Genomic DNA, 12,438 nt, shown 5'->3' with positions numbered 1-12,438 from the left:
CCAAACCAAACCATTTTAAGGCTAAACTAGACCAAACTGCCAATTGCCGTTTGGTTCGGTACAATCTGATGGTCTAGACCATAATTACCACCCTAAACTCAAGACCTCTTACCTATGTGTATTATCTTCTTATCATTAATACATCTTTTTATTAGCATTTGTTGGGGCCTTTTGATGTATTTTAGTGTAAGGGGCTAGTAAAGGGTAATGATATAAGTTAAGATGAATCAAATTTGACTTTTATGATTTACACCAAAACCAAGGAAACTTGCCCAACCCGAACATGCGGTCACTCCTTGGTGAGTCTTGTAGTAAGCCACTGTTAATTAACAAATAAATCCAAAGGCAACTATCCGCTTTATACAATAGTACTAATAAATGTGCATATGGTAGTTTCTATGACAACGATAGTAATAATAATTTTAATGTTCTTTTCAAATCCCATGAACTAAGATAAATAATCTAAAATGGTGTGTATTAGTGAAAAATATGATCTATTTGACCATGTTAATGGGCATATTTGTTTTCTTTACAATCATTAATCATAATAATTCTCATTTTGTAAAAGTAATTTTGTTTATTACGATGAATATATAGTATTAAATACATGCTTAATTTTTTGTAAATTTTATAATGCCTTTTATGTTTTAATTTTTATTATCTAATTTATGACATCACAAGTTAACTTGTTTGCTTTACTCTTTTCTGCATTTTAGCTATTTCAATCATTAATCATAATAATTCTCATTTTGTAAAAGTAATTTTGTTTATTACGATGAATATATAATATTAAATACATGCTTAATTTTTTTGTAAATTTTATAATGCTTTTTATGTTTTTATTTTTATTATCTAATTTATGACATCACAAGTTAACTTGTTTGACCACGAGGCAAATGTGGATTTGTTCAATTTTAGAACATTGGTTTTTTACTAGCGTTTTTTTTTTTTTTTTTTATCTCATAGTCAAATCATCTGATCAACCAATTGACCCGTTAGACCAGTATTTTAGATCCATTTGTCATCAAATTACTTGCAAAAAATCATTAGCTTGATCAACAATACGGTAACCTAACTATTTGAACTATTGAATGGTTTGACCTAGCTAGTGGTGTCACAAGTTAGACTTTAATTCTCTTTTTTCCTTGATTTTTTTTTTATTTCATTTTCATCATTGATAAAAAAACAATTTTTATTTATTAAATTTATACTCTTAATGTGATGAATGCATAATAATAATTTTTATTTCTAATTTTTACAATTTATTGTATTTGTATCTAAGTTTTTAATCTTTATTATTTAATTATGACAATGGGGCATACCCATTCGGCCTAGATGGTTGAACCATTGCCCCACCACTTTCATTGATAGGAAAATTGGTTTACTCTTGGGTCAACTTTATAGTATTTCATTTTCATTATTAGTATAATCAAATTTTATTTTTCACACTTATTTTTGTTTAATATGATTAATATATAATATTAAAGTTGTATTCAAATGTTCTCTACAAAACTTTTATACTTCTTTTTGTATTTTCTGTGTTTTGACATTTTTAAATATTTATTAGCAAGGCCCATGTGATGCACAGTAAATTGGAAAACTTAATAATTTTCATAGTTATTGATAATTTACATTGGTTTTTAATACTTATTGGGATAGTTAATTTCACGGTTTTGATAATTTAATTAGTGAAAGTTAATTCAAAGAAAATCTAATTTACTGGAAATTTTTTATATTTTCAGTAATTAATTAATCATAAATTTATTGGAATATTTAGTGTAAATAATTTACTCTAATAATTATTCAGTTTTAGAAAACTAATTTATTAAACAAATTTTCAGAAAATTAATTTGCCAAAATTAAATTCATTTCAGAAAAGTATCATTAAAATATTAAATTATTTACATTATAATTAAATTATTTAAATTATAATTAAATTACTTAAACATTTACAATAACAATAATTATTAAAATTTTCTTCAGGTTGTATAATTACAATAATCATTAGTTATTTTTTAGATTATTTTTCAAATTGTTTTTCGGAAATATGTTTTCAGATATTTATTGAATTATTTTCAGAAAATTGTTTAATTGTGATATTTTATTGCAATACCTAATTTTCACAAAATTATTTTCAGAAAATATTCAATTCTGATTATGTTATTAGAATATTTAATTTTCAGAAAATTAATTTCCTGAATATTTAATTAACTCTAATAATTAATTCCCTGAAAATTAAATTTCAAAAATTATACTTAAAGGATGATGTTATAATAAATATTCTATTAATTAACAGTTATTTTTATAAATTTTTTCTATTAATTATTAGTAAATTAACATAAAATTTCTATTAATAATTTACCATTAATTACATATTAATTATATTTAATTCAATATTCATTAACAACTATTAATTAAGTTTAATAACTTTTTTGTTAATGGTAATAAATCATTTGTTACTAATTATTGTCAATAATTATCGTTACTTAAATTTATGCTAATAGTAAATTAAATTAATCAAACAACCGATTAAGTGGTAATTGTAATAAAATTTCTATTAATTAATAGTAACGTGACCTTACGTTACGAATTGATCGGTTGAATCGAAGAATAGTAACTTTAATTAACAGATACACAGGTTGGGCGGTAAGATATGCAAATGATCTGACCCACATGTCTTGTCTTCTTGACCCAATACTATGTTACAGTGCTCGAAGTCTCGAAATAGAAATAGTGAATACAATAGCATATTAGGGTTCATAAAATTTCACCTTTTGGCACCCTAGTGTCCCATGGATGATAAAGATTCCCTAGGAGATAGCTTAAATTTAAAAGCCGACCAAATGATGAAAAAAAAGTGCAAAAAATCTCAAGTTTGTTGAACGACATACCTAGAAAATCGATGTTGTTCCAAAATTTCTACAAACCCTCATAGTGCCATTCAAGAACTTCTACAATTATTAGGAAATGTCTTTTATACTAAATATCTTTAGCAAACCAAATTCTGAAATCAAATCTCTATGACTATCATTTTGGAACACGAACGTCCTCTGAGAAGCAATGTTTCCTATCGTCTTCTCCACCCGGAAGGATCAACTTCATGGAATCTAATTTTCTTTTTATTTTTTTCTCTCGTGAAAGTAATGTTGTATATTTATTTATAGAGAAGAAGAAAGAAAATCACACACGCATAAGAAATATACAATGGGATGCATTTATTTAAGAGAAATAAATAAATATACAACGAGATGCATAATAAATATACAACGTTTATCATATTTGTGGCTATTTATGTATAAATACATAAGAAATATATATTTTAATGATATATATGCAGAAATATATTATAAGTAATATAACGAGATGCATAGATATTAAACAATTTTGTTGATAATCCATCAATTAAAAGTCCAAGACACAAAACTTATACAATTTTACTATTTTTACTTTTTAACATTAACAAAAAAAGTCAACTAAATATTAAATTTTGAAATGTTTGATAAACAATATATTTATTGTTGTACACAGTAAATATGTCATTGTAAATTGTAAATTAAAATATCAATTGATAATTTATAAAAATATATAATCTTAACTTAAATATATTAAATCTATTAAAATTTTGAAGATACATATCATATGCAAATTTATAAATTTTAATCACTAAAATAATGGAACAACTATTAAAACATTTTTATTTCTATAAATTTTTTGAAATAAAAAATCATTATATATATATATATATAAATTAGTGGATTTGATATATTCAATTTAATATTATATTCTTGAGTATTTTGTAAAAAAAATATTTTTGTAAATAATAAATATGTTGTTTTTAGTGTAAATTAAAATATTAATAAATAATTTATAAAAATATATTAAAATTTGAAGATACATATCATATTCAAATTTATGAATTTTAAGTACTAAAATAATTATTCTTTTATTAGTATTTTTACTTGTATAAATTTATTGAGATTAAAAATTAATTTATTATATAAATGTATTTTTGGTATATTATTTACTTCGTTAATGTTCATAAGATACCCATGTTTAATATTGTTCTTTTTTAATTTAAACTTAAAACTATTGAACATAATCATATGGTATTTGGCTAGATTGCATGTTAATAATAAAGTTAATAAAATTTTATTTTATTTCATTTATTATCACGAGCTAAGAGGCGGCCTAGTGGTTCAACAAGTTAGACAAAAGGTGGATTAAGCATAGAGACTGAATTTGAGTTATGCTATTGATGTTTTCCAATTTGAAGATGCATGTGTATCTGACTATTAGTGTATACCGCCACATATCGGCCCGTATCAGTCGATACAGTGTGATGCACACCAATGTTTCGTGCTGATACGCACAACTGGACATGTATTGTGTCAGTCGTAGTGTATCCGTTCCATGGGATACCAATTGGTAAGTTCAATACGGGGAGTATTGTGTCGATATTTTAAACCTTGGTTGGTATATAATTGGTTGAAAGTGAGTTGTACCAAGATGTTGAAAACCTTGAGGTTATATTTGGGGGAACTACATCTATAGGAAGGTTTTCAACATCATTAGCGTGTAGCATAGAGTTTCCACCTCGAGATGAGGGAAATGTCTCATCTGATTCACATATTGATGAGAACCAACAACCATCACCAGGAATTGATGATTCAAGCAATGTTGATGTTGATCAGGTTTTTACTACAACATCTAAGCAAAATTCATGTAAGAAGAGACCTTCAAAATTCTCTAAGGCAATTGTGAGCAAATATATTAGTTGATAAGAGGTTCGATAGGTTGGTGGATGCAATTAATGGGTTGAGTAGAAAGCTGTAGGGTCAAATATCCATGACTTGTGTGTTGAAATAGTTGAACTCCATTAATGTATGGGCTTGACTATAATGATCATGTTAAATTGTATGAAGTTTTTGAGAAACCTGATGCAAGAAAGTGGTTTTTGAACATGCCTCCAAACCTTAGGAAGAACTGGGTGACGGGTGCCCTTCACCATTGAACTACACTTTAAATTTATTCTATCTAATAAACTTACAAATACATATGACTTTTTAACTTTTAAGTAGTTGTTACTAGTTAAACTACTATCTAGATTTAGTTCTAATATGTTGAATGTAATCATGTGAATGGTAGTGCTGGTTTGATTTATATTTACAACAAGTTAATGACTGGTTGAATGGGTTGATTTGTTTTCTATATTTTTTCTTTGTTTCTTGAACCATCATATGAATGGGTGTAACAGGTCCAGTCTCATACTATACTTAAAACAGGTTAATGGTTGGTTTGATGGATCGATAGCAATGTGTGTGTGATTTTTTCTTCTTTCTTTTTAGAACCATCAGATGGATGGTATTGCAATTCACTCTTAAAATAGCAGTAGGTTTTTCTTGATTTGATGGATTGTCTTTTTCTTTCTTTCTTTATAAAACCATCAAATGGATAGTATTGTAGGTTCAGATCTATACTTGTAATAGGTTGATGACTGGTTTAATGGGTTAAGTAGAATGAATGTGTTTTTTCTCTTTCTTTCTAAAACCATCAGATGGATGGTATTGCAAGTTTAAATCTATACATGAAACGGGTTGATGATTGGTTTAATGGGTTGAAGATGAATGGGTGGGTGGGTGTGTGTGTGTGTGTTCTTTCTTTCTAAAACCATCAGATGGATGGTGGTGTAGGTTCAAATCTATGCTTGAAACATGTTGGTGATTGGTTTAATGGATCAAGTAAAATGAGTGGTTTTTATTGGATTTGTGTGTTTGATTGTCATCATGTGGATATTAGTGTAGGCTTAGGGGTCATCAACTTGCAACAAGTTGTTTGACTAAACAATCCATATTTTTTTATCTCATAAGTTAGCTTATATACCTCATTGAGGTAGAGAGAGAAGAAGAAATGTATTTCTTAAGACGCCCTATCATGATGACATACTGATTGGATCAAATATTTAAAAAATTCCGTTTTTAGTGCTGGTATTAGATGTGTGGATATGTTTAGAATGACACCACCAATGCTTGTTAGCCTAGTAGGTTCATTGAGATAGTGAGGGCTAGTGAAAGATAGTCGATATGTATTAACTGATGAATAAATTGGAATTCTTTTAAAGGCCATAGGATACAACAAATCAAATTGAGATACTATAGACCACTTTCAACATTCTGCTGAAACAATTTCACAACACTTTAACATTTCTTTGAATGCATTTGTAAATCTGGAAAAGAAATTGTACGGCCATGTGACCTTATAGTTGTTCCACTACATATTCTCAATAATCTAAAATATCATCCATGCTTTGAGGTAACTCATTCTATGTGTGGGATGTTTTGTTCTTCATTATACCCTCAATAAAAATCCTTCGTTTGGATTTTTTTCTTCATGTAGAATTGTGTAGGTGTAATAAATGGTACACATGTCAATATTTATGTTTCCGGTAATGAGCAAGTACCATTTAGAGGACAAAAGTCAACAACTACCTAGAATGTGATGTGTGCATGTTCATTTGACATGTTCACTTTTGTTGAATCAGGATAGAAGGTCCCTACACGTGATTCAAGGGTTTTCTTGGAGGTGGTCCAAAACCTTGACAATATGTTCCCTCTACTACTAGAAGGTTAACAAAAATATCAAATAATTTCATAAGGTTTATTTATTCAATACACTAATATGCTTGGATTTTTAGATCCATATCGATTGGAGAGATACCATTTAAGAGACTTTCAAGGAAGAGGTGGTTGTCCCAAGAATTCCGGTGAGTACTTTAATTATGTGCATTCTTCATTGAGGGTTGTCATATATCTTGTTTTGGTGTTTTGAAGGCAAGATTCTTGATATTGAAGCTGATGCCTCCATACTTGATTCACAAGCAAATTAGGATTGTATTTGCTTGTTGTGTGATGCACAATTTCATTTAGATGTCAAGAATACAAGATGTGTATTGGAACCGGTTCCGCCAAAATGATGTTCCCATCGAAGGAGATGGAGGGATGCTTTATGGTGTAACACTAACAACCATTGAAGTTGAATCGCATGCATCAAAATGAATAAAACATGTTTGGGATGAAATCATGTTCAAAATGGTTAACCATTACAACTTACATGTTAATATACTTAATTGTATTTTTTTATTGCATTCTTGAACAATTTAGTGTGTATATGTTTTAATTATGATATGTAATGTACCAATTGTTATAAAGTTGTATCTTTATAAAGATAGCTTCTAGGAATTAATTGTCTAGTTATGGTATGATGATCAAATGTTTCATTGTATAGTTATGGCCACTATTAGAAGAGGACCCATGTGTGCATGCGGAAAATAGAAAAAAATATGGAAGATAGTTTTATAAATGTCCAATTGGTGATGTATGGACGCAACACGCAAAGAACCTTATTTGTGAGTATTTATGCTTATCATGAAATAAGGAATAATAGTAGCACCTTTTTTTTATTCCAGCCACATGAATATGGCTTCCCGTGGACAAAAAATTATACCCTAGAGAAAAAACAACATAATATCGCTAATGACAATGCAGGTTGCAAGAGAGAGCAGGCTGTTGTAATTGGGGTTTATCATTTATGCATGTTATTGTATGATGTTTTGATCATTCTAATGATGGTTTTAATTATTATTTTGTTAGTTTAGAAATAGTGCAGTAACAAATGTGTGGTTGTTATGCCACTAATCAGGATATGATTTGTAGGGACACTTGCTATGACTTGGGGGCATCTGATATTCAAACATTTGTTAAGCAATTTGTAGCATCATTGTGCCCAAGAATAGAGGATTATTTCAACATATAGGCTGATTTAATGGTAAAAGGACCCATTAGACTTACACTCCTACTCCTAGATAGCTTTGTCCTCCAATGAGTTATGCAAAATAAAAATCGGTTTTATTTCCTACCACAAAAGGTCAGTGATCTCAACTCGAATTTTATCCTCATTCCAACACTCTCTCAAAGTCAATCAAATCCAAGCAATCATTCTCCATATTCTCGTCATTAATAACTTCTGCCAGGGGTTTATTGGTCACCCACTTGTCATGCCAGAAGCTAATAGACCTCCCATTCCCAACTTGCCATTAATTGCCTTTCCTAATGAAATCTCTAACAAGGACAATGCCTCTCCATGCTCAAGAGATGCCCTTTATAGCTTTTAATAACCTTGATCCAAAGATTGTCCTCTTCATGTAAAATCCTCTACCCTAATTTTGCTAGATTTGCCTCATTGATCCAATGGAGCTTTCTTATTCCCATCTATCCCCATCTTCTGAGAGTGCAAACTCTCTCCCAATTTAAGAGATCTAAGGTTTTTTTTTTTTTTTTTTTTTTTTTCCATCATTATTGGTCCATAGAAAGTCCTTCTAAATCTTGTCTAGATTATCTATGGCATTTTTGCGAAGCTTGAAAGACCTCATAGCATTTTAGTGGCACAGTCAACAAGAGCAAGTCTACCAACTAAGGAGAGAGAATTTTTCTTCAATTTGCCAATTCTGAGCCATTTTTTCTATGATAAAAGCAAACATGTTTTTTTGTAACTCTCTTGGTGATTATGGGAGCTCCCAAGTAATTTTTTGGGTTAGCATCCATAGGAATTTTAAGCATTCTTGAGAGCCTTTTTAAAAATCTATGAGGAATATTCTTTGATAAACTAATTGTGGATTTGTTGAAAATTTTGCACTGGGCTAAGGATTTTGCATAATTTGATAGGATTTTCATGCAAGTGGGGATGGTTGTATTTGGCAAAAAAAAAAAAAAAATGCAATCATCTGCAAATTGTAAAATGGGTTATACTTAGTGTTGGATCCAAATGAACCTCATGGTCTCTTGCATTTACCCATTAATCTAAGTTAATTAAAGTTAATCAAATTAAATATATAAATAATAATCTATGCATTTTACATATTACTATAAGTTAAACAAATGTTTAATAATTGTTTTATATAATAATCTAATCATATAATGAATTATTAAATGTTTGATCTATTTGATAACTAATTATTTTACAAATTATTAAGGGCATTAGTATAATTTAATAAAAAAGGGATGTTTTATGTTGACTCATTCACTATCTGTCCTTTCTATTTAATAATTTATTGATATAAGAATTGCACTAATTACTTAACAAAATGTTAAATTAATTAATTAATTATACTTAATTGAAATAATTAACTTAATAAATACAATAATTATTTAATGTACTTAACTAGATTAATTTGAATGTTTAGACCTCATGTCTATTTTTAAGTATTTAATTGATTCAATTAATTAGTTATTATGGCTTTGCTTTATGTAAATCATATTCAAATGGGGATGGGAATTTTCCCTATCCCCGTCCGGTACTTGGACTTCCTGACCTAATGGGGGCGAAGATGGAGACTACCTTGCATGGACAAGGATGGGGATGGGGTTAATAGGAATACCCGATTGGAGATAGGGAGTGAAGTCCTTGCGCCACCCAACTCTGATAATTTTTATTTATTGTTCATTTTAATTAATTAATTTAGTTTAAGTAATTTTAAAATTTTAATTATTTTAGTGAATTTAACATTAAATTAATAAGTTAATTTTGTTAAGAAACAAGTAAGTTAAGTTAGTTTAATTAATTAAGGAATATAGATTAGAGAGTAATAATAGGTTTGGAAGGAAAATGAGGGTGGTGGATGCTTGATTATTGTCGCCAGTGACTCCACGCCGTCCAACTCGTTGAAATTGTCGCCAGTGAAAATGAAACTAGGGAAAGAGAATTCAAACAAATGAGGGGGAAAGATAAGGGGCTTAGGTTTTATTTTTACCTAACCACTTGAATCGGGCTTACAACCTTTAACAGAATGGAGCGACGTGCACACCTTCTATTGAAGGGTCTACTGAATCCAGACTCGGTATTCCCTACTCGTGTATGCGTAGCAAGTCGTGTTAGGGTTGAATCACTCCGTTTTGAACCCGATCCATTGACATCCGTATTTATGTTAGAAGGGTTGTAAAAGTTTGTGAGACGGAAAGAGTGGAAGCTTCGAGTTCTTTGTTCTTTCTTTGTTTGATAAAGACAAAATTATTTATAATTCATGAACAATTTTCAACAGTTATAAGTGGGCAATTCATGAACTGTTATAGTCTAAAGATACATAAAAGAAGGGGCATTCGCTCTTTTATACGTAGTAATATAGATAGATAGAGCTGATTCCAGAGGTTTCGAGCTTCTTCCCTCTGCATCTTCTGAATTCAAACTTAAAAACCAACCTAAGGCAGCGAACTTGAGTCAGGGCGCTGCTGTGGGTTTCTTCGAAGGGAACACAGTTAAACATGGGAGACTCATTCGTGGATGTAAGGTCGGCTGCCGAAGCAGTTTCTGCGGAGGACGATGTGTCGGTGCCTCTTCACCAGATTGAGAGCCTTTGCATGCGTTGTGGGAAAAATGTAAGATCCCCGAAAACCTTAGTGATCCGTTTCCATGTATTTGAAGTATAAGCTTAAGGTTTTGATTGCGTTCACGGTGTTCAGTGTGATGTTTCACTTTACAGATATTGAATACCTAGAGTTTTTGTATTATTAGAGGAGATAAAGCTTGTTTTTTTTGGGTATTTTTCGTTAGAAAGCTTCGATATTTTACTTCTTGTTGGTGCCTTTTTTTGCTTTTAACAGATGTCCTTCAGAAATTTTATTTTCCTACTTTTTTTTTTTTTTATATCAATCTCGTCAGTTTCGTCATTCGCGTTATTCTTTTCTCTTACTACTTTTTTTACTCTTTTTTTTTTTTGTTGTGTTCATCAATCGCTCCTTTGATGAAAATTTTGATTGTTTGAGATTGTAATATCTATTATTTGCAACCGAGTTGCCAATGAACATTAACTAGAAAATCACCTTGTATTGTTGCTGCTCGTCACAGGGAATAACAAGACTACTACTGACGCGCATTCCACATTTTAGAGAGGTACATTTCCCCTTCTTGCTATTTTCTGATTTTATCGAAAATTTTATATTACATGCTTACCTTAGCTTATAGCCTTTTGTTGTTGTTGAAAATGTAAATAAACTAAATTCTTGATGGTCAAATATTTCTCTCTCTAATGGTATCTAATGTATGTGGGCCAAACCTGGATAGTGAAAGGGAGGAGTTGTGGGAGGAATCGGAAGGTTCTCATGATGCAGGAGTGAAGCCTTGGTTGCTAGGAGGTGATTTTAACGTAGTGGGGAGTTTTTTATTTTTTTATTATTTTTTTTTTGGGGGGGGGGCAATGAAAGGGGAAGGGATAGGAGTGTGACAAGTGCTATGAGAAGGTTTGGGGACTTTATTCGAAGAGATGAATTGGAATTTGGAAGAGCCAGGTTTGGTGGGCTCGAAGTTTACTTGGTCAAATGGGCAAGATCCACTGATTTTAAGAAGACTAGACAAATACTTGATGAATGGGGAATGAGACAAGTTCTCTGCAGATCTGAAACAAAAAACTTTGTTTTTTCCTGTTTCAGATCATAAACTAGTACTTTTAAGGGTGCATGTTAGGCTTGAAGGTCCTAAACCATTCAGGCTTGAGAATGTGTGGTTAGGACATCCAAGTTTTCTTCAATTTGTTGAAGTCAAGTGGAATAGTTATCATTTAAAGTCTTGGCTGGCTCTTTGTGTTGATGAAGAAGCTGCAGTTTCTTGTGGGGGGATCTGAAGTCTTGGAGTAAATTGGTGTTTGGAGATGTGAATGAGAGAAAGAAGGTGGTTTTGGGTATGATGGCGAGGCTGGATATATTAGAGGTGGAAAATAATTTGACAAGGGAAGGCTGGGAGGAAAAGGAGAGGTGTCATGGCTAGAGATTTTTTGTTGATAAAAAATGGCTAGAGATTTTTTCCTAGCAAAGAGAGGCCTAAGACAAGAAGACCCTTTGTGCCCTTTCCTTTTCATTCTAGTTGTAGATGTGTTGAGTGGTTTGATCTCTAGGGCAGATGCTAGTAACTTGTTAAAAGGGTGGAGAGTTAGGAGGGAGGAGATAGTGATTACTCACTTGCAATTCGTAGATGGACTAATTCTTTTTTTTTTTTCGAGGGAGAGAGGGAGAATCTTAAAGTATTAGTAAGCCTATTTGAAAGGGTATCTAATCTTAAGGGGAATTGGAGCAAGAGTTTCGTGGTGGGATTAAATAGGCTAGAGGAGGAGGTCACTGGTCTAGTTGCATCTTTGGGTTGTGAGGTAAGCAATTGATGATGAACTATTTGGGCTTGCCACTCAGGGGGAATCCATTTTTGGGGAGCTTTTCATACCTAGTTCTAGAGAGGTTTGAGAACAAGTTAGCTGGATGGCAAAGAAATTGACATAGTTTTCAAGGCGCCAAGGCGACAGGGGGGGGGCACCTTGTCGCCTAGTTGCCTAGATGGTGGGTTTTCTTAAGTAAAAACCACATATCCTTGGGTACTTCCCTAGGTTCCATAACCATCTTTCTTTAA

General features: G+C 31.0%; 1 protein-coding gene across 2 annotated transcripts in view; it reads left to right on the top strand.

Annotated features, from left to right (window-relative positions):
• The first annotated feature begins 9,743 nt into the window (after nt 1–9,743).
• The window catches only part of LOC148845987 (uncharacterized), a 39,474-nt gene continuing 36,779 nt past the window's right edge, over nt 9,744–12,438 (top strand). Inside the window, exons 1-2 of one of the 2 annotated variants that reach the window (XM_088953433.1) lie at nt 9,744–10,424; nt 10,894–10,938. In XM_088953433.1, coding sequence (XP_088809559.1) covers nt 10,311–10,424; nt 10,894–10,938 — 159 coding nt within the window. In that variant the 5' untranslated portion in view covers nt 9,744–10,310. The remainder of the gene's footprint in view (nt 10,425–10,893; nt 10,939–12,438) is intronic. The other variant, XM_088953434.1, reaches the window with a different exon arrangement.

The sequence above is a fragment of the Nelumbo lutea genome, chromosome 7 (genome assembly GCF_056320005.1).
Source record: "Nelumbo lutea isolate HS-2025 chromosome 7, American lotus-T2T, whole genome shotgun sequence".
NCBI lineage: Eukaryota > Viridiplantae > Streptophyta > Magnoliopsida > Proteales > Nelumbonaceae > Nelumbo > Nelumbo lutea.
Note: the sequence above shows the minus strand (reverse complement) of the source record. Positions and strands in the feature narration are given on the sequence as shown.